Source organism: Trichechus manatus, unplaced genomic scaffold (genome assembly GCF_000243295.1).
Source record: "Trichechus manatus latirostris isolate Lorelei unplaced genomic scaffold, TriManLat1.0 scaffold00200, whole genome shotgun sequence".
In the NCBI taxonomy this organism is placed as follows: domain Eukaryota; kingdom Metazoa; phylum Chordata; class Mammalia; order Sirenia; family Trichechidae; genus Trichechus; species Trichechus manatus.
This window is the reverse complement of record NW_004444136.1, coordinates 563502-586898: the sequence shown is the minus strand read 5'-3', so window position 1 is coordinate 586898 and position 23397 is coordinate 563502. Positions and strand designations below refer to the sequence as shown.

At 39.0% G+C, this 23397-nt stretch overlaps 1 protein-coding gene across 1 annotated transcript in view; it reads left to right on the top strand.

Moving 5' to 3' along the window:
* ZFAND4 (zinc finger AN1-type containing 4) overlaps window positions 1-23397 on the top strand; it is a 103895-nt gene that overhangs the window by 49270 nt on the left and 31228 nt on the right. The window contains exon 6 of the mRNA XM_012558956.2: window positions 5668-5815. Within this exon, the coding sequence (XP_012414410.1) occupies window positions 5668-5815 (148 nt within the window). The remainder of the gene's footprint in view (window positions 1-5667; window positions 5816-23397) is intronic.

Genomic DNA, 23397 nt, shown 5'->3' with positions numbered 1-23397 from the left:
AAGATCTGTGAAAACAGATGAGAAGGCCTTCATTTTGCCTGAGGGGTGGGGAGTTGGGGACAGCCTCTGAGAGGAAGTAACCTAAGAGAGGAATAGGAGTTTGCCAAACAAAGGAAAGAAAGGTATTACAGGTAACTAAATTTAATCCCACAAAATAAAAAACTAGTGGTAAAACTGTTCCCAGAAAACAAATAGCCTGTAGTCTGAAGAACAGTGTCTGTGGGTCAGAAGTCTGTGCACGGCTTAGCTGAATCCTCTACCGAGAGTGTCACAAGGCTGCAATCAAGATCCTGGCCAGTCTGCCTTCTTATCTGGAAGCTTGACTGGGAAGAGTACCTTCAAGCTTACTCATAATATTGGCATAATTCATGTCCTTGCAGTTGTTTGACTGAGAGCCCTGGCTTTTTGCTGGCTGTTGGCTAGAGGCTGCCTTCAGCTCCCTTTTGATTAACTCACAATCAACTAATTTAGGACCTTAATTTTACCTACAAAATCCTGCTAGTCCTGCACACACTCAAGGGGAGGAGATTATCTAGTATGTGTACATCAAGGATCAGGAGTCATGGGGCCCATCTCAGATTTCTGCCTACCACAGATTGCTGTGTATGTGGAAGAAAGATACACTGTGACTGTGTGTGTGTGCACGCACGTGTGCACGTGTGTGTGGCTACAGAGAGCAGACGTGTGACAAGTGGGTATTGATAGTTGACTAGTACGTGTCAGGACCCGTTCAGCACTACAAAAGTGGCATAAACATAGGGGCCAGAAGTAAAGAAGAGCGAGCAGGGAGGGCTACAGCCTTAGTTTGATGTCTCTCTCACCTTGGAACTTCTTCACATCCGATTCTCCACGTGATGGCTCACTGTTAGGGTTTTCTTCCTTAGAACAGATTTGCTTAATATCCTTCTCTTGGCGGTCTTTCCTAAAGGATAAACTCTCAGCTCCTTCGTTCAGCACGGAAGGCAATCTGCGACCTGCTGTCATCAGTTTTTCCTCTTTGTTTGAATGTTGTTTCCTCCTGTTACCCTCGTCCCCCCAGCCAACTTCTGTTTGTGTTTAAAGCAGAGCCCAAATGTTGCCATGAATTTTAATTAAAATTATATTGTTCCTCTCAAGATAATTCGCTTTTCTGACCGTTTCCATGCATGCACCAGAATAGGCACAAGTATTCAAGGGTAACAGTAGGATGAGGTAAATGGCAAAGGGCAGTATAAAACTTATCTGGTTATCAGTTGAAGGACACTTATCTCACCTATTCTAGGAGAGGCTTTCTTACTCTGGAACCGGAGTTAGGAAACCTTTTCTGTAAAAGGCCAGATAGTAAACATTTTAGGCTTTTGGGCCAAGAGATACAAGCGAGGATACAGGAATGTTGCAGCTTGCCATTTCAGTGCTAGTTGTCATCAAAATGACTTCACTATGTTGTTGTTGCTGGGTGCCATTGAGTCGGTTCCTGGTCCTACCGACCCTGTGTACAACGGAACAAAACAGTGCCTGGTCCTGCGCCACCCTCACAATCATTGTTATGCTTGAGCCCATTGTTGCAGCCACTGCGTCAGTCCATCTTATTGAGAGTCTTCCTCTTTTTCGCTGACCCTCTACCTTACCAAGCATGATGTCCTTCTCCAAGGACTGATCTCTCCTGATCACATGTCCAAAGTATGTGAGACAGAGTCTTGCCATCCTTGCTTCTAAGGAGCATTCTGGCTGTACTTCAGTACTACAGTATAAATCTCATATATAAGAATTGTTTTGCCTTATGATTGTAGGTTGAATTCATTAAGAAACATTATCAAGTCCACAGAAAAAACTAATTTCTAAAGGCATTCCGTGTTTGAGAATAGTGGTTGAGGGTGATTTTTCTCATTCAGAAAAATTTTAGTCTTGGCCCTGAACTAAAAAGCTCACAGTAAAATTGTACTATCCCCAAGCCATTGAACTGATGGTAGTTAAGTCCATGAGAGCAAATGCAGTTCATTTAAAATGGAATATCTCATCACAACAGAATTTGACACTGCTGGTTCAGTAATACATGACAGATTCAAATACATCTTACATTTTCATTAGCTTTGTCAATTTGTCTAACTAAGCCTTTTTCTGTTCAACATATATTTTTATCACCGTAAGTCTTAGCAGAATTCACTTCAAGTTGTAGTGAGTTAGTGTTTTAGCAACTTCTTTGAAAATATTCTCGCCTACAGGTGTTCCCTACAGACTGTTCATGGAGGCTAATTCTTCAGTCGCTTGAGACTTGACATTGACCCCTGAGTAAACAGTAACAACCAAGCAGCACTGCTCACAAGTGTCAACACAACAGGGGCCTGGGAAACAGCTCGGAATTATTTGCCCTATTTTTTAATTGTCTATTGATGTCGCTTCCAATGTTGTCAACTCTTTTGAGCAGTTGTTTTTGCTAAAAGGCTAGTAGTCTTCAACAACCTTTCTCCCCGCTCTGGACACATTTCTTCACCTGCTGCAATCACACAGTTTAGTTAATTCACTATTGGTGAACAGCTTTCTTTGCTTGGTTAACAAATGAGCCACTTGGAAACTGATTGCAGCCTTATTTTCATTCTTTTATTTTTGTGAAGAAATTCTGTTGTGATGAGATATTCCATTTTAAATTTTCTGACGGTTGCTTTCCTGTGAGTTGGGAATATTGTGATGAATGCTTAGTCTGGCAGTGTTGATATATGATATATTCTTTTAGTATAACTATAGTGTCATTACACAGTAAATACAATGTTTTGCAATCTAGTTGGATAACAAAATAATTCACTGTCTACTGTGGCTTAAAAGTGGAACATTTGAAGTCCTCTTTTCTTGTTTTGCCATGTTGGGTATGCACTGGTAATTTTAAAAAATGGTACTGAAAATACTGTCAAGTTATGACTGTGCCACTGTGATTCATGGTGTGCTGAGTCACAGTGCAAAGCACTGAGAGCATCACGTATAATCTCTGTCACAACTACTCAGTTTTGCCATTGTAGTACAAAAGCAGATGTAGACAACACATGATCAAGTGAACATGGCTGCATCCCAAGAAAACTTTATTTATGAGCACTGAGGTTTGAATTTCATATAATTTTCTTGTGTTATAAAATATTATTATTCTTTTGAATTTTTCCCCAACCATTTAAAAGTATAAAAACCATTCTTAGCTTGTGGGCCACACAAAAACAGGTGGTGGGCCAGATTTGTGATTGGCTTCTAACTGATCTCAAGAATTCATGGTTTGTGAGGGAAAATACAATAATGTGGTTCTTTGAAAAGATATGTGAATATAAAATGTTTTATATTCTAAAATTCATTCAATGAAATATTTATCATGACTGTCCTTTTTAATTTGTATATATACAATCCATGGGAAAACAGTCAAGGTCTGGGTTTTTATAAGAGGAAGGCTAAACCAGAAACCTCTTTCAGTATTCAGTATGAGTATTTAAAGGAGCCCTGGTGGTGCAATGGGGAAGCACTCGGCTACCAGCCAGAAGGTTGGCAGTTTGAACCCACCAGCTGCTCTTTGGAAGAAAGATGTGGCAGTCTGCTTCTGTAAAGATTACAGCCTAGAAAACTCTATGGGGCAGTTCTGCTCTGTCACATAGGGTTGTTCTGAGTCAACACTGATTCAGTGGCACCTCACAACAACCAAGTTAAAATACTACAGAGTACTTACAAAATACTACAAGGTGACCGAGAATAGAGTATACTCATGTCATTCCTTCCAACTCTACAGGGTGAAGTGGTCAGTCTTCACTCAACCCTCCTTTATAGGTATAGTTGACCTTGACAGAAGAACCTTTGCATAGTATTCGTTCTGTCACTCATTTGGGTGCACAAGCACGAGGCAGTAAGGCCTATTGCTTGGTCCTCGAGGAAGCAATAGGAAGAATGAATAGGCTCTGGAACAGGACAGATGGGGGATTTGAATCTTAGCTCTTGGGTCTGACCAAAATAGCTTTACCTCTCTCAGCTGCAGTGTCTTCATTTATACAATGGGCTATAATGCCTCCCGTATGTAATTTACGTGAGCTTTTGAAAGAACGTGTGTGAGGTGCCCGGCAGAGTAGGCGTCTGGTTAATAGTGACAACGTCACCACTTCAGTATTGTGCCTGTTGTGTCCGCTGACACCCTGTAGTGGGCATCTGCAGTAGGTAACAGTGGTGATCGGGTGTCCAGCACTACAGACCAAATCAGTTGTGGAGACCCGTTCCCAACATTCTTCCCTCTGATGCCCATGCCTGCCTGCTGTTCATGTAATTAGCCCATAATGTCAAAAGGTCGTGACTTTCACCATATAAACCTTAGGAATGGGGCTATCCGCTCTCTTCTTTGCCCTTAGTGGTAGTATGTGTTTCAGGTATTATACGCCCTATTAAGATTGTCCTTCTAAATTATTTCCATTTCTTACAGCCATAAAGAACAGGACATTTTAACCCTCATACTTCTTTAGTATAGATGCATCCTTTAGTTTTTCTGTAAGTAAATCAAGCATGGTGATTAATACTCATTCCTCTTCTGCAATATTTAAAATTTTAGTCATTCACCAAATATGCTGAGCTGTTTTTTCAAACCCCTTACCATTCTAATTTTCTCATTATTGAAAAAGCTAAATGAAATTTCAATACTGTTTATGATCAGTTCATCAAACATTTATTAGATTGTGCTCAGCACGGTGCTAGGTGCTAGAACTAGGAAGATAAGTGAAGCTAATATCTGCTTCGAGCTTGCTTAAATATGGGGGAGTTAAGGGAAAAGACAAAATACAAATATAAATATGAGGATAGTATGATAAATACCATGATATTATGCAGTCAAAGAGGAGGAGGTCTCAATGTTAGTTTAATTACTTTAAAGTATATATAAATGTCATGATGATTGATCAGTAATTGAAATGTTCAACAAACACGTTCAGAAATTTATGTCATGACTTGACTCAGATGGCTCTTTTCATGTTAATATCGATGGTGTTCCAAGTGGATACGTTTCCAGATTCGCTTAGAAAAACCCTGTTAGTCCTTTTGCTGTTGTTGTTATTGTTGCTCCTGTTTGTTCTTTAAGAACAGAGAATGTTCTGACATCCCCTGTCTGTAGTGAGAATCCCCTCAGGATGAATACAGATCTGGACTTCTCTTCTGTGCCCATGTCTGCTTGATGAGATCTGATCAGCCTCTTGTCTGGGTTTCGTAGTGCTCAGCTTTGGCGAGTGAAGTGAAATCAGAGCATTCTTGGGGAAATATATTTTGACCTGTGGGAATGATATAAAACTAAAACCCATTGCTGTGAGTCGATTCCAACTCATAGCGGCCCTATAGAACAGAGTAGAGCCGCCCCATAGGGTTTCTGAGGAGCAGCTGGTGGATTCGAACTGCCAACCTTTTGGTTAGCAGTCGAGCTCTTAGCTACTACACCACAGTGGTTGCCAAAAGATCTTGACTTTTGGTACCCGGACTTCAGAGTAATGCTATATCATGGGATTTATCTCCATTTAGTTTTTTGTCCTAAAAGTACATTTTTGAAATACATTTTCCTTGCATTTATGTTGACAGGATGAATTTCTGGTTTCCTCATTAGCAGCATCTGTAATTCCTGTTGCACATGTAGTATTTTTAGTCACTAAGCAGGCATCAAGCACATTTCACTAGCAGTTATTGTTTTCTTTGCAGTGGTGGTTCTGTGTATAATTTGTATACAGATGAGGATGAAGAAATTGAACCTTCTCCTTCTGGGCAACAGATCATTGAAAATTCAATAACTATGAATAAGATGAAGCTGCTGAAGGCTAAGATGGAGAACATGAATCTCAGCAAAAAGGTGAAGCTGTTGACCTTTCTCTAGCTCACTTTATCCTTGGGGGGCTCACAGCAGTGAGGCCTATCAGTAAATGTTAAAAAAAAAAATCCATAAAATAATATTAATTGCAAGTTTCTGGTCTTGGTTATTTATTGAGATATTAAAAGTGATAAATTGATTTTATTTAGGCCAGCAACACATCTAAGATGACTAAATTTAATTTAAAATAATTTATGATTTTTTAAAATTTCACAGCCTTAGAGACAAGAAGGATAATAAAAGGTAGCCTAATCTTAAATCATACAATAATTACCTTTTGAAATGCCTTGTTAATATTTATTTATTATGGTTATCCCCTCTTTCCTATTCTGGTGTTGACGTGCATATATATGTTCGGCTTTACTAGATATTGTCAGTTTTCCAAAGTGATTAAACCAATATACATTCTTTAAAAAAATTTTTCTTATTTAATTTCTTGTTGTTGTTATTGAGAATATACACAGCAAAACATATACCAATTCAACAGTTTCTACATGTACAGTTCAGTGACAGTGCAACCATTCTCACTCTCCTTTTCTGAGTTGTTCATCCCCCATTCACATAAACACAGTACCTCCTAAGCTTCCTATCTAATCTTTCTGAGTTGTTGTTGTTAGTTTGATCCCATATAGATAGTTCTTAAAAGAGCAATCAAGGCAGATATGTTTTACTAGTTAAGCTGAACTATATTTGGTTTTAAGAAGACTTTAGGGGATATTTTTGGTTTAATATTTAAAGATTATCTCAGGGCAATAGTTTCAGGGATTCATCCAGCCTCCATGGATTTAGAAGTCTGGATTCCATGAAAATTTAAAATTCTGTTCTGTGTTTTCCCCCCTTTGATCAGGATTCTTCTATAGAACCTATGATCAAAATGTTCAGTAATGGTACCTGAGCACCATCCAGTTCTTCTGGTCTTATGGCAAAGGAGGCAGTTTTTCATGGTGGCAATTAGCCATACATTCCATATCTTCCTCCTATTCCTGACACTCCTGCTTCCTCTGTTGCTTCAGGCAAATAGTGACCAATTGTTGTGCCTTGGATGGCTGCTTGCAAGCTTTTAAGAACCCAGGTACTATTCAACAAAATGGGAGGTAGAACAGAAGCATTAAACGTGTTATTAGGCCAGTTAACAGGGATGTCCCATGAAAGTATGACCCTGAACCTCCAAACCAAGGAACCAAATCCCTGGAGGTGTTTGTTCATATGTAAGCAGTTTCAGCTGCTACTCTTTTTTTTTTTTTTTTGTCATTGTTGTAAATATGTCTATCACATAACTTTTTCCAGTCCAGCTTTTAACAGGTGTACAACTAATTGACAGCACTTAAAATAATGGGTTGTGCAATCCTGCCCTTAATCGCTGTGACTTTTTTCCATCACTGTAAATTGAAACTTAGTATTCCATAAGCAATTACTACCACTTTCTCCCTCCCTCCCGCCCCTGGTAACCACTAATAAAATTTGGTCTCTATACATTTGCCTTTTCTTGTCTTTTTATATAAGTGAAGTCATACAATATGTGTCCTTTTATGATTAACTTATTTCCCTAAGCATAATGTCTTTTAACTCCATCCATATGTATGAAGACTTCATTTCTCCTACTGGCTGATTAGTATACTGTTGTATGTCTGAATCATATTTAGTTTATCCATTCATCTGTTGATGGGCTTTTAGGTTGTTTCCACCTTTTGGCTATTGTGAATAGTGCTGCAGTAAACATTAGTGTAGAAGTCTCTGTTTGAATCTCTGCTTTCAAGTCTTTGGGTCTATACCTCGGACTGGAATTGCTGGGTCATATGGTAGTTCTATTTTTAGTTTTGTGAGGAAGTGCCACACTGTTTTAAACAGCAGCTATACCATTTTGTATTCCCGCCTACATCCTTGCCAATATTTGTTAGTTTCTGGGTTTCTGTTTTTGTGTTTTAAATCTTAGCCATCCTAGTGGGAGTGAAATGGTATCTCACCGTGGTTTAGATTTGTATCTCTCTGGTGGCTAATGAGGATGAGTATCTTTGATGTGTTTGGTGGCCTTTTGAATGTCCTCTTTGGTGAAATGTCTATTCAAGTCCCTTCCCATTTTGTGATTGGTTTATTTCTCTTTCTGTTGTTAAGTTGTCAAAGTTGTAGTATACATATTTTTGTTGTTAGGTTCTTGTCAGATATATAGTTTTATAAGATCCTCTCCCAGTCGGTAGCTTGTCCTTTCACTTTTTTGGTAAAGAGTTTTGGTGAACAAAATTTTTAATTTTTATGAGGTTCCATTTATTTATTTTGTCTCTTTTCTGTTTGCACTTTTGTTATTATATTAGATGATCCATTGTTAAAAGCTAAGACCAACAGCGTTGTCCCTGTATTTCCTTCTAAGAATTTTATGGTTCTAGTTTGCACATTTAGGTCCTTAATCCATTTTGAATTTGTTTTTGTGTATGGTGTGAAGCATGGATCCTGTTTCATTTTCTGCATGTGGAGATCAACACCATTTATTGAAGAGATTCTTCTTTTCCCATGGAATGAACTTAGCACCCTTGTCAAAAATCAGTTGACTGTAAATGTGTTTGTTTATTTCTGGACTCTCAATTCTATTCCATTGGTCTATGTGTCTATTGTTATACCAGTACCAGGCTATTTTAATTACTGTAGCTGTATAGTATGTTTCAGAATCAGGAAGTGTGAGTTCTCTTTCAGTTATTTGGGGCCTCTTGCCATTCCATATAAAGTTGAGATTGGTTTTGCCATTTCTGTAAAGAAGGCTGTTGAAATTTTATCAGCATTGAGTTGAATCTATAGATTGCTTTGGGTAGTATTGACATCTTAACAATATAAAGTCTTCCAATCCATGAACATGGAACATCTTTCCATTTATACAAGTCTTCTTTATTTGCTTTCAGTAGTGTTTTATAATTTTTATTATGTAAGTCCTTCACGTCCCTGGTTAGATTTATTCCTAGGTATTGATTCTCTTAGATGCTATTGTAAATGGAATTGTTTCCCTAATTTTCCTTTCAGATTTCTCATTGCTGGTGTATAGAAACCCAGCTGATTTTTGTGTGTTGAGTTTGTACCCTGCAACTTTGCTGAATTCTTCTATTAGCTCTAGAAGTTTTCTTGCAGTCTTTTTGGAATCTTCTATATGTAGAATCATATCATCTGCTAATAGAGATAACTTTACTTCTTTTACAATCTGGATACCTTTTATTTCTTTTTCTTGTCTTACTGCTCTGGCTAGGACTTCTAATACAATATTGAATACAAGTGGTGAGAGTGGGCACCCTTGTCATGTTCCTGATTTAAAGGGGAAAGCTCTCAGTCTTTCTCCATTAAGTATAATATTGGCTGTTGTCTTTTCATATATGCCCTGAATCATATTGAGGAATTTCCCTTCTTTTCCAATCTTTGAAATTTTCATCAAGAAAGAGTATTGGATTTTATCAACACTTTTTCTATACTTGCAGAGATGATCATGTGGTTCTTTTCCTTTGTTCTATTGGTTTTCTACTGTTGAACCATCCTTGTATTCCCAGAATAAATCCCACTTGGTCATGGTGTATGACTCTTTTAATATACTGTTGAATTCTGTTCACTAGTATTTTGTTGCTATATTCCTAAGGGATATTGACATGTACTTTCCTTTTCTTGTGATATTTTTGTCTTGTTTTGGTATCAGGGTTATGTTTGCTTTATTGAGTGAATTAGGGAATATTCCTTTCATCTCTATATTTTGGAAGAATTTAAACAGGATTGGTGTCAGTTAGTCTCTTAATGTTTATTAGAATGCCCTGCTGAGGCCATCTGGTCCAGGAGTTTTTTTTTTGCTGGGAAGTTTTTGATCACTGATTCAATCTGTTTGCTTGTTATGGGTCCGTTGAGATTTTCTGTTTTCTTTTGTGTCAGTTAGGGTAAATTGTGTGTTTCTAAGAATTTGTCCATTTCATCTAGGTTATCCAGTTTGTTGCTGAGCAGTTGTTCATAATATTCTGTCATGATTTTTTTTTTTTTTTATTTCTATCAGGTCAGTTGTAATGCCTCCTCTTTCATTTCTTATTTTGGTTATTTGCATCCTTTCTTATTTTTGTCTTTGTCAGTCTAGCTAAAGTTTTGTCAATTTTATTGATCTTTTCAAAGAACCAACTTTTGGTTTTGTTGATACTTTCTATTATTTTTTCATTTTCTGTTTTTGATTTCATACATTTCTTCTCTGATCTTTGTTGTTTTCTTTTCTTCTGGTAGACTTAGCCTTGGTTTGCTCTTCTCTTTCTTGTTCCTGGAGTTGTCGAGTTAGACTTGAGAGCTTTCTTCTTTTTTCATGAAGGCATTTATTGCTGTAAGTTTCCCTTTGATTACTGCCTTTATTGCCTCCCATAAGTTTTGGTATGCTGTGCTTTCACTTTCATTTAACTCTAAGAAATTTGTGATTTCTCTTTTGACTTCTTCCTTAATCCATTGATAGTTTAATAGTGCATCGTTTAATTTCTATAGGTTTATGTATTTTCCTTTTTTTCTTTCTGTTATTGATTTGTAACTTTACTCCATTGCGGTCAGAGAAAATACTTTGTATGATTTCAATCTTTTTAAATTTATCAGGACTTGCCTCGTGACCTAATCATGTGGTCTATCCTGGAGAATGATCCATGTGCACTGGAGTGGAATATATATTGTGTTGTTGAGTGTTCTATATATGTCTGTTAAGTCTAGTTGGTTTATAGTGTCATTCAGGTCCTCTGTTTCCTTGTGGATCTTCTTTCTAGATATTCTGTCCAATATTGAAAATGCTGTATTGAATTCTTCACCTATTATTATGTTACTATCTATTTCTCCCTACAATGTTATCAGTGTTTTGCTTTATATATTTCGGTAGTCTGTTTTTGGGTGCATATATGAAAGTAGGTCAAAAAGTATTGCTACAAAATCATAGAAGACTTTATTAAACTAAAATATCAAAACGTGGGCGGAAGCACCATGCCATCCCTCCACAGCAAAGATCCGAAAAACTAAGCCAGAGAAAACAGCAATCCTGAAATCCTGAACAGTAAATGAAGAGATAAAGAACTCAGCCAAGCACCAAATGGAATAAGAAACTGACAGAGAACAGAGAGCGAGGAGACATACGTGGAGAGGTGCCCTGTCAGCTAATGCAGCACGGATCCATGATCTTGGACTCTTATTAGAGACCAGCAAATAGGGGGTATGAGAAAGCAGCTTCATGGAGCTTCCAGCAGGAGACAGAACAACCGGTAAACAGCGATACACGCTTTCCCACCCCCCACCCTTCTTCACCCCCACTAGGCCACCTCTGCTTCCTGGGGCCACAGTCTCTTGGCCAGGAAGCACTGGATGCTTGGATTCCACCCACCCACACCGGCCGACTCCCTGAGTGCCATTTGTTGGCTGCTGGGGTTGCTTTTTTCTGCTTCTTTTGATTTCTTCCTTACCTCTCACCACCTCCCCCTCCTTTTGCTCAAATACCTGGCTCTGTGCGTCATCTTTGCTTCTTCCTGAGGAGCTGTGGAGCTCTGTTCGAGTGTGGAACTGCTTCCTGGTCTGTGCTGCCATGCTGGTGGGTTCCTGGGACTTTTTTGTTTGTTTGTTTTCAATTGGTTGTTTGTTTTCTTTTTCTTTTCTCGACTTGGGAGCCAGTTCTGGCCGGGTGGTGCTACACGGCTTGGGACCTACACCCTCAGCTTGCGCAGATGTGTAGAGGGATCCCTGAGAGCATTTCTTTTTTCGTATTTTTTTTTTCTGTTTTTTGAGGGGTTTTGCTTGTCCTTTTTTTTTTTTTTTAATTTGTTTTGTTTTCTTTTCCCTCTTTTTCCCTTTTTGTCTTTATTCATTACTCAGTTTCTTGTCTCTCTATACCTTCCTTCTCTTCCTATCCCCTGGATACCTGGCACTGAATACCTCTACATCTTCTAGCCAGGCTGTACTGCAACACCTGGGAACAACTTCCCCAGACCTTGTCGCTGCACCGGTGGGATCCCTGGGAGCTTTGCTGTTCTTTTTTCTTTCTGATTTTTATTTTTTCATTCTTTTCTTTTTTTCCTCTTCTTCCCCTTTTTGTTTTTCTCCATTTTATAGTCTCTCATCTCTCCACTCCGACGGCGAGCTCCCGTAGCACTCTTTTTTGTTTGTTTCTATGTTTTTGGCTCCTGTTCCTCTCTCCTCTCTCCCATATCCATCTTAGCTCCACACATCACAGTCTCCCCCTACCCGGTCCTGCCTACCTGCACTGTGCGCCTAACATCACACCACCAAGTAGCACAGGCACGGCCTACCGGAACCTGCCCTGCACGGATTACTGACCTGTCCTGGTGGCTGTAGTAAGTGCCACAAACAACTCATCCCAGCAACTCCTCTTCAGCTAGACTTGCCCTGCTGTACCATATCTGAGTGACTGACCCTGCCAGTTGGAGAAGGAGGCGAAAAGTATTGTGCCCACAGACGAGCAAACAACAAAGAGGACACAGCCCGCCTGCTCAGACACAACCAAATTAAAAAAAAAAGGACGAAACAAACAAATCTACAATCAATAAACGAGAAAAATAACTACTGAATGCCCCGAAGACAGCAGACAATATCAAAACATTTACAAAAACAGGACAGGATGGTTCCAGTAGGCATCCAAATAAGATAACCAGATGACTTTCCAGTAGAAGAAAATGCACTAGAACTACCTGATAGAGAATTCAAAACTCTTAATACTCAGAATTCTCCAAGAGTTGAAGCAAAAAGCAGACAAAAATGAGGAAAAAATAGACAACTGAGTCCAGTACAGCTAAATGGTGCCTGGCTACCACCACTGACTGCTCTGACCGGGATCACAATAGAGGGTCCTGGACAGAGCTGGAAAAGAATGTAGAACAAAATTCTAACTCACAAAAAAAGACCATATTTACTGTCCTGACAGACAGGACAAACCCTGAGAGTATGGCCTCCGGACACCCTTTTAGCTCAGTGGTGAAGCCCCTCCTGAAGTTCACCATTCAGCCGGGGATTTTACAGCCTCATAAAACAAAACAGGACTAATGAGGCACAGCAGTCCAGGGACAAGGACTAGAAGGCAGGAGGGGACAGGAAAGCTGGTGATAGGGAACCCAAGGTTAAGAAGGGACAGTGTTGACATGTCGTGGGGTTGTTAACCATAGTCATAGGGCAATATGTGTACTAACTGTTTAATGAGAAACTATTTGTGCTGCAAGTCTTCATCTAAGGTACTAAAAAAAAAAGAATTATCTGTGTGAGATCAAATTGACAATAGCAACTCAAAAGGTTTAATGGGTATCCTAGGGGACAGTGAGTTGAAAATAATGGTGATGGAATAATTTGGAAAAGGATAGTGAGAATAGCAGCACAACTGGAAGAATGTAATCGATGTCACTGAATTGTACATGTAGAAACTTTCAAAATGGTGTAACTTTGCCTATGTATATTTTCACCAAAAAAAGGTCATCAAGGTCGAGAAGAGAGAGTGTTGATATGTCATGGGACTGTTAACCAATGTCACGAAACAATATGTGTACTGACTGTTTAATGAGAAACTATTTGTTCTGTAAACCTTCATCTAAAGTACAATAAAAAAATTAAAAAAAAAAAAGTGAAGATATTGTTTATTGGCATATCCTCCATTTAAATCAATATAGTTTTAAGGGCAGTGTTTCCATCTCTCTCATCTTTCCCTGAAGAATTCTGCAGTCTTCAATTTACACCAGTCAAAGTGGCAGTTTGGCATCCTCAGGGGACTCAGATCATGTTCCTTTTAAATGTTCTTTGAGTTTTGGGGGTAAAAAAGTCTGAAGGGGTAGTATCAGGGTTGTAGGGTAGATGGGGTAAAGTTTCCTAACGAAATTCTCGTAGGACAGCCGTTGCTACCCTCAAAGGACAAGCAGGTGCATTGTCATGATGGAAAAAAATTCCTCGACCCCACTTTCCTGGCCTTTTTATCACCAAAGCAGTTTTCAGTTTTCTTAAAACTTCTTTATAAGAAGCCCCCGTGATTGTCCTGTGTCCTTCGAGAAAATCTATCAAGATTACCCCTTTAAATCCCAAAAAAAACAGCTGCCATAACCTTCTGAGTGGTCTTCCCTCTCTTGGCTCAGCTTTGAGGTCTTCCTGACCTTCCTTAGAACACTTGATCCATCTAAAAACTGTTGTTTATTGTGGGACAGTATTCCCATAAACTTGTTGCAAAGCTTCAGTGATTTGGGAACATGTCCACTTGAGTTTTGTTAAGGATTTGATATTATCCCAGACCTCAAAATTATTTTTTTCCGTGGCAGAAAAAAGTATCCGTTTATTTGAAGGCAACCTAAGGAGACTAAGACAAGTGTATTACTGAGAGAAATTGTCTGCAGCCATCCACTGATTGCAGAGACATGTTTAAACATGTTTTGTTTGGAATAAACCCATGTATGTATGAACTGGAACCCTAGTAGCAATAGTTTTTGACTTACCCTCATATATTTATGATTGTTAAACCTTCTTGATGAACTGACCCTTTTATTACTATATAGTGTCCATCTTTATTTCTTCGAACAGATTTTGTCTTAGAGTCTTTGTCTGATATTTAGATTGCCACCCCAGCTCTCTTTTGGTTATTGTTTGCATGGAATATTTTTTTCCATCCTTTTTCTTTCATCCTATTTGTGTCCTTGGCTCTAAGAGACGTCTCTTGTAAACAGCACATAGTTGGAACATGTTTTTTTCCATTCTGCCACTCTCTGCCTTTGATTGAAGCATTTAGTCCATTTACATTCACTGTAATTACCAAGAAGAAGTGACTTCACTTCTGCCATTTTGTTATTTGTTTTTTGTGTGTTTTAAGCCTTCTTTGTCTTTGTCCCTTACTACTGCTTGCTTTGTGTCATTGATTGAATTGTGTCCCTCCAAAATATCTGTCAATTTGTCTGGGTCATGATTCCCAGTATTGAATGATTGTGTATCATTTTGTAATCTGATGTGATTTCCTTATGTGTTGTAAACTCTATCACTAATGTAATAAGATAGATTAGCAGCAGTTATACTGATGGGGTATACAAGATTGGATAGTGTCTTAAGCGAATCTCTTTTGAGACATAAAAGAGAGAAGCAAGCAGAGACACATGGGAACCTCACACCACCAAGAAAGCAGTGCCAGGAGCAGAGCGCAGAGAAGCTCCCAGACCAAGAGAAGTTTGATGACATGGACCTTCCTCCAGAGTCCACAGAGAAAACGTTCCCCTGGAGCTGATGCCCTCAATTTGGACTTGTAGCCTACTGGACTGTGAGAGAATAAACTTCTCTTTGTTAAAGCTATCCACTTGTGGTAATTCTGTTAGAGCAGCACTAGATGACTAAGATACTTTGGGTTTTGTTGGTTTATTATAGTGAGCCATTTAGGTTCTTTTCTCCTTTCCTTTTATGTATATTTTTTTAGATATTTTCATGGTGGTTACCATGAATATTAAATTTGACCTCTTGTATTTATAACATTTTAGAGTAAGTTGGTTCCACTTTAACTTCAGTAACATTCAAGAAATTCAATACCTATGCTCTCTTTCCCCCCACCTTTTTTGTTGTTATTGCTAATTACCTCTTTATAGTTCATGTGCTCTGTAACATGTTTATCCTTGATTTTTATATATTTGTCATTAAAAAGCCGGAAGGAAAAAACAATTAGATTATCGAGCATGAATACATTATTTCTAACTCTTATACTTGTCCATGCAGTTCCCTTTACTTAGGGCTCTTTTTATGTATGGCTTTGAATTCCTTGCTAATGGCTTTTCCGTCTGCAGAACTCCCATTAGTATTTTTTTGTAGTACCGGTCTGGTGGATATGAACTCTCTCAGCTTGTTTGTCTGGGAATGTTTTAATTCCATCCTCATTCTTTTTTTTTTAATTGTGCTCCAAGTGAAAGTTTACGGCTCAAGTTAGTTTATCACACAACAATTCTACGTATTGTTCTGTGACCCTAGTTGCTATCCTTGTAATGTGACAGCATATTCCTCCTTTCCAGCCCAGATTTCCTGTGTCCATTCAACCAGCTTCTATCCCTTTCAGCCTTCTCATTTCTCCTCCAGACAGGAGCCTGCCCATTTAGTCTCGTGTATCTACTTGAACTAAGAATAAGAAGCACACTCTTCACCAATATTATTTTATTTCTTATAGTCCAGTGTAATCTTTGTCTGAAGGGTTGGCTTTGGAAATAGTTTTAGTTCTGGGTTAACAGAGACTCTGGGGGCTTCTGGGGTTCCTCCAGTCTCAGTCAGACCAGTAAGTCTGATCTTTTTACTAGAATTTGAGTTCTGCACCCCACTTTTCTCCTGCTCCATCAGGGACTCTGTGTTGTGTTCCCTGTCAGGGCGGTCATTGGTGGTAGCTGGGCACCGTCTAGTTCTTCTAGTCTCAGGCTGATGGAGTCTCTGGTTTATGTGGCCCTTTTTGTCTCTTGGGCTAATATTTTCCTTGTGTATTTGGTCTTCTTCATTTGCCTTTGCTCCAGGAGGGTTGGGACCAATTGATGCATTTTAGATGGCGACTCACCAAAATGGCATGCAGAACTTTTTCTTAATAAAATTTGTTATGCCAGTTGACCTAGATGTCCCCTGAAACCATGGTCCCCAGGCCCCTGAACCTGCTACTCTGTCCCTCGAAGTGTTTGGTTGTGTTCAGGAAACTTCTTAGCTTTTGGTTTAGTCTAGTTGTGCTGACTTCCCTTGTATTGTGTGTTGTCCTTCCCTTCACCTAAGATAATTCTTGTCTACTATCTAGTTAGTGAATTCCCCTTTCCCTCCCTCTCCACTCTCGAACCATCAAAGGATGTTTTCTGTGTTTAAACCTTGTCTTGAGTTCTTATAATAGTGGTCTACAATATTTGTCCTTTTGCAACAAATTTCACTCAGCATAATACCTTCCAGATTCATCCATGTTATGAGATGTTTTGTGGAGTCATCGTTGTTCTTTATCATTGCGTAGTTTTCTATTGTATGAATATACCATGATTTGTTTATCCATTTGTCTGTTGATAGGCACCTAGGTTGTTTCCATCTTTTTGCTATTGTGAACAGTGCTGCAAAGAACATGGGTGTGCATATATCTCTTTGTGTGATGGCTCTTATTTCTCTAGATTATATTCCTTGGAGTGGGATTGCTGGATCCTGTGGTGCTTCTATTTCTAGCTTATGAAGGAAGCGCCAAATCGATTTCCAAAGTGGTTGTACCATTTTACATTCCCACCAGCAGTGTATAAGTGTTCCAGTCTCTCTATAACCTCTCCAACATTTATTACTTTGTGTTTTTTGGATTAATGCTATCCTTGTTGGGGTGAGATAGTATCTCATGGTAGTTTTGATTTGCATTTCTCTAATGGCTAATGATTGTGAGCATTTCCTCATGTTTCTGGTAGCTGCCTAAATGTCTTCTTTGGTGAAGTACCTGTTCATATCCTTTGCGCATTTTTTAATTGGGTTATTTGTCTTCTTGTAGTTGAAGTTTTGCAGTATCTTATAGATTTTAGAGATTAGACCTTGATTGAATATGTCATAGCCAAAATTTTTTTTCCCAGTTTGTAAGTTGTCTTTTGAGTCTTTTGTTGAAGTCTTTTGATGAGCATAAGTGTTTGATTTTTAGGAGCTCTCACTTATCTAGTTTCTCTTCTGGTGTTTGTTCTATTTATGCCATGTATTAGGGCTCCTAGCACTGTCCCTATTTTTTCTTCAATGATCTTTATTCTTTTAGATTTTATATTTAGGTCTTTGATCCATTTTGAGTTAGTTTTTGTGCATGGTGTGAGGTATGGGTCTTGTTTCAGTTTTTTGCAGATGGATATCCAGTTATGCCAGCACCATTTATTGAAGAGACTGTGTTTTCCCCAGTTAACTGACTTTGGGCCTTTGTCAAATATCAGCTGCTCATAGATGGATGAATTTATGTCTGGATTCTCAGTTCTGTTCCAATGGTCTATATGTCCGTTGTAGTACCAGTACCAGGCTGTTTTGACTACTGTGGCGGTATAATAGATTCTAAAATCAGGTAGTGTGAGGCTTCCCACTTTATTCTTCCTCTTCGGTAATGCTTTAGTTATCCGAGTCCTCTTCCCTTTCCATATGAAGTTGGTGATTTGTTTCTCCATCTCATTAAAGAATGCATTGTATCTGTAGATTACTTTGGGTAGAACTGACATTTTCACAATGTCAAGTCTTCCTCTCCATGAGCAAGGTATGTTTTTCCATTTATGTAGGTCTCTTTTGGTTTCTTGCAGTAGTGTCTTATAGTTTTCTTTGTACAGGTCTTTTACGTCTCTGGTTAATTTATTCCTAAGTATTTTACCTTCTTGGGGGCTGTTGTGGAATGGTATTGATTTGGTGATTTCCTCTTGGAAGTTCTCTTTGTTGGTGTAGAGGAATCCAGCTGATTTTTGTATGTTTATCTTGTATCCTGAAACTTTGCTGAAGTCTTCTATTAATTCTGGTAGTTTTCTTGTGGATTCTCTGGGGTTTTCTGTATATAAGATCATATCGTCTGCAAATAGGGATACTTTTACTTCTTCCTTACCAATTTGGATGCCCTTTATTTCTTTTTCTAGCCTAATTGCTCTGGCTTGGATCTCCGGCACAATGTTGAATAAGAGTGGTGATAAAGGCCGTCTTTGTCTGGTTCCCGTTCTCAAGGGGAATGCTTTCAGACTCTCTCCATTTGGGACAATGTTGGCTGTTGGCTTTGTATAAATGCCCTTTATTATGTTTAGGAATTTCCCTTCTATTCCTCTTTTGCTGAGAGTTTTTATCATGAATGGGTGTTGGACTTTGTCAAATGCCTTTTCTGCATCAATTGATAAGATCATGTGGTTCTCGTCTTTTGTTTTATTTATGTGATAGATTACATTGATTGTTCTTCTAAAGTTGAACCATCCCTGCATACCTGGTATGAATTCCACTTGGTCATGGTGAATAATTTTTTTGATATATTGTTGAATTCAACTGGCTATAATATTGTTGAGGATTTTTGTGTCTATGTTCATGAGGGATATTGGTGTGTAATTTTCTTTTTTCGTGGTGTCTTTACCTGTTTTTGGTATCATGGGTATGCTGGCTTCATAGAACCAGTTTGGGAGTATTCCTTCCTTTTCTATGCTCTGAAATACCTTTAGTAGCAGTGGTGTTAACTCTCCTCTGAAAGTTTGGTAGAATTCTCCAGTGAAACCGTCCAGGCCAGGGCTTTTTTTGGTTGGGAATTTTTAAATTACCTTCTCAATCTTTTCTTTTGTCATAGGTTTATTTGGTTGTTCCACCTCTGTTTGTGTCAGTTTAGGTAGGTAGTGAGTTTCTAGAAATTTGTCCATTTCCTCTAGTTTTTCAAATTTGTTAGAGTACGTTTTTTCATAATATTCTGTTATGATTCTTTTAATTTCAGTTGGGTCTGTTGCGATAGCACCCATCTCATTTCTTATCTGGTTTATTTGCTTTCTCTCCTGTTTTTCTTTTGTCAGTTTGGCCAGTGGTTTATTGATTTTGTTGATCTTTTCAAAGAACCAGCTTTTGGTATTGTTAACTCTTTCAATTGTTTTTCTATTCTGTATTTCATTTAATTCTGCTCTAATTTTTATTATTTGCTTTCTTCTGGTACCGGAGGCCTTCTTTTGCTGCTCTCTATTTGTTCGAGTTGTAGGTTTAATGTTTTGATTTTGGCTGTTTCTTCTTTTTGTATGTGTGCATTTTGTGCTATAAATTGACCTCTGAGCGCTGCTTTTCTGTGTCCCAAAGGTTCTGGTAGGATGTGTTTTCATTCTCATTTGATTCTATGAATTTCTTTATTCCATCCTTAATTTCTTCTGTAACCCAGTAGTTTTTGAGCAAGGTGTTGTTCAGTTTCCATGTGTTTGATTTTTTTTCCTTGCTTTTTCTGTTATTGATTTCTTCTTTTATGGCTTTATGGTCAGAAAAGAGGCTTTGTAATATTTCGATGATTTGGATTTTGTTGAGGCTTACTTTGTGGCCTAATATGTGATCTGTTCTGGAGAATGTTCCTTATATGTTGGAAAAGAAAGTATACTTGGCTGATGTTGGCTGGAATATTCTGTATATGTCTATGAGAGGAAGGTTGATTGTGGCATTTAGATCTTCCATGTCTTTACAGAGCTTCTTTCTGGATGTTCTGTTCTTCACCGAAAGTGGTATGTTGAAGTCTCCTACTATTAGTGTGGATCTATTTCTCTTTTCAGTGCTGTTAGTTTATGTATTTTGGAGCCCTGTTGTTGGGTGCGTAAATATTTATTATGGTTATTTCCTCCTGGTGTATTGACCTTTTAATCATTATATAGTGTCCTTCCGTATCCTTTGTGGTGTCAAGTGCTTTATCTTACTAATTCTGACTTCTATTGCTTCATATATTCTGCTCTTATGACTTTCTACTGAATTGTCTAATTCTAAAATTTTATTGTTAACGTTTTGGATTTCTGTTTGCTGTTTCTCTATGGATTCTTCCAGTCTGTTGAATTTGTCATTCTGCTCTTGAATAACCTTCTTAAGTTCCTCTGTTTCTTTTTCTGTGTGTTCCTTGGCTTGTTCTGTGTTTTGCATGATCTCGTTTCTGATTTCTTGAAGAGTTCTACATATTAGTCTTTTGAATTCTACCTCTGGTAATTCCAAGAAGTTCTCTTCCTCTGGAAGGTTGTTTTGACTCTTTGTTCTGGTGCCTTGCTGAAGCCATCATGGTCTGCCTGTTTATGTGATTTGATATTGAGTATTGTCTCCAGGCCATCAATAAGTTAGTATATTTATTTATTTTATGTTTTCTTACTGTGTCCTAGCTTCTTGTTTTGATATGCCCAGTTAGGCTGGTCATGTGAGCTAATTTTATTATTGACTTCTTTGAAGCTCTCACGTCCTGTCTCCAGGTTGCTAGAGCTGTTACTAGGTGTGTGAGCCCAAGAGTCCGTTTACTTTTCTTGTGTGGATTCAGCTCAGGTGTCCATGTCATCGGTCTCTGAGTGTATGGTGCACGCTTTACCTACAGTCCTAGATGGGAAGGGGTGATTGGAGTAGGCAGAGGTATCTGGCTGCAGTAAAGGATCATGCACTGATCAAAGCAAAGCCTGACTGCTGTCCCTTAGTGTCTGGGTAGAAGGCATGTCCCTGTTCCCTAGAGCACATAGGTGAGTGGGTTTTGCAGCCAGACTATGGGCACCCACTGCTGTTGACTGTAAGGACTGGGAGGCACCACTTAGTCTTGGACCCCCGTCGTTGGTGGCTAGGTGGTGTTGGTGGAACTACCAGTCCTCAGGCCCCTGATGTGGATAGGTGAAGACTCTGCTTAATGGGCAGGGCATTGTCAAATGTCATGTATCTGCCATTCTCCCTTATAGCTGACACAGTTGAAAAGAGGCTTCAGGTATATAGCCTGTTGTACTGTGGTAATGAGGGCCTATGCCGTTGAAATGGGCCCACACAGGTCTATGGAGGGGTGAAAGGCATTCAAAGTCTGTGGACCCCTTAATGCCTGTGCCTTGGCAAAGGGGCTGTGCCTGCCCTGAGTTCCCAGTTTAGGGAAGCTGGCAGATTATTTTTTTCTGTTTGTTAACTTGTTCCTTCTCCAAAGCTGGGAGAATGGCTCAGGTCGCTCGACGGGTCCTACTCCCGGCCCAGGGAATACAGCAATCATTGACGTCAGACTGGGACCCGGAGCAGAGCGGGTAGGGGCAGATAAATTTAAGAGAGATACTTCCCAAAGGGCAGGGTTTTTTGATCCGCGTTGTAGGTTAGATGCGTGTACTTACTTTCACCGATTGAGCGCTGCTTCTCGCTGGTTCTGGAGGCTTGAGCAGACTCTCCTCCTCTCAGTCTCTCCCGATGTGGAAAACCCATCCCAAGTGCCACAGCTTGCCTCACCGCATGTGCCAGCCGATCTGGCTTGCAGGGTGCTGGTACCAGCCAGGTCAGGTCTGGTAACTCCTCGCTGCTTCCAAACTGTCTCTCCCTCCCCTCGCTGCTCAGTCTGATTCCTCAGCTTTGTGTTTGATGTTCAGGGCTCCTAGGTTGTCACATATGATGGATTCACTTGTTTTTTCAAGTCTTTGTTGTAAGAGGGACCACAGGAAGTGTCTGACTACTCCATCTTAGCCCTGCCTCCCTCACCTTCTTTCTTGAAGGACAGTTTCACTGGGTATAGTATTCTTGGTTGACAGTATTTTTCTTTCAGTACTTTGAATATGTCTTTCCATTGCCTTCTAGCCCTAGTGTTTCTGAGGAGAATTTGGCACTTAATCTTAATGGGGAACCTTTATATGTTTCTGTTTGCTTCTCTCTCAGTGCTGTCAGGATTCTTTCTTTATCTTTACTTTTTGAGAGCCTGTCTATGATGTATAGATCTTTTTGGCTTTATACTGGTTGGAATTCTTTGAGCTGTTTGGATTTGTAGATTCATGTCCTTCATCAAATTGGGGACATTTTCTGCCATTATTTCTTCAAATATTCTTTCTGTCGCTTTCTCTCATCTCCTTCTGAAATTCCCATGATGACTGTATTAGGTCATTTGATGTTGTCCCATAATTTCATTAAACTGTGCTCATCCTTCTTGAGCCTTCATTCTGGTTGCTTTTCAGACTCCGTAGTTTTAACTTTCTCATCCTCTGATTCATTGATTATTTCTTCTGCCTGATCAAATCTGTTGTTACATCGTTCCGTTGTGTTCTCATTTCAGTTATTATATCTTTCAGTTGCAATATTTTTGCTTGGTTTCCTTTTATCTCTTTTTAGATTTTCATTTTGTTTATGCATTGTTTTTCTTATTTATTTTATATTTTTTATATTTTGTCTACATTTTCCCTTAGGTCTTTAATTATATTTAATGTTGTTGTATTATATTCTTCCATTCTTTTCATTATTCTATAGATGTATAGAGACCAAAGTTCGTAGCAACCTGGCAGCTGACAGTTTCTTGGTGGAGGAGCTGCCGTCATGCCACAGGTGAGGTCTGCCTTGCTGATTGTAGAGCAGAAGCTTGAGGTCTTGTCTCTTTGTACAGTGAGGAGATGTGCTGGTTAGAGAAGCAGGCTTTTTACTGTGGTTGCTTCCGCAGTTCACAATATCTGGCAGAGCGCATGGTTGGGGGGCAGGGACAATGAGTGAAGCTATTTTCCTACTGTACACAATTTGTTGATTCATTGATTCTTGCCTGTCTGTGGTTCCCCACTGCTGTCCTTTAGTCCCCAATTCAGAGTCACTCAAGGCTGAGCACTATTTTCTTGTTTTTTTTTTTTTGTACTTGTGGCAGAAAGTTGGAAGGATGGTCTGTTTATGCTGCCATCTTCCCAGCAACTCCAGTGCGTAGTGGTTTTAATTTACATTTCTTTGATGAGGAATGATGTTGAACTTTTCATATGCTTATTTGTGTATTAGGTATCTTCTCTTTTGAAGTGCCTGTTCAAGTCTTTTGCTTATTTTCCTATTGGTTTGTATGCCTTTTGCTTATTGATTTGTGGACGTTTGTATGTATAATAGGTACAAGTTCTTTGTCAGATATATGACTTGCAGATACCTTCTAACACTCTGTGGCTTGCTCTTACTCTCTTAATGGTACCTTTTGATAAATATAT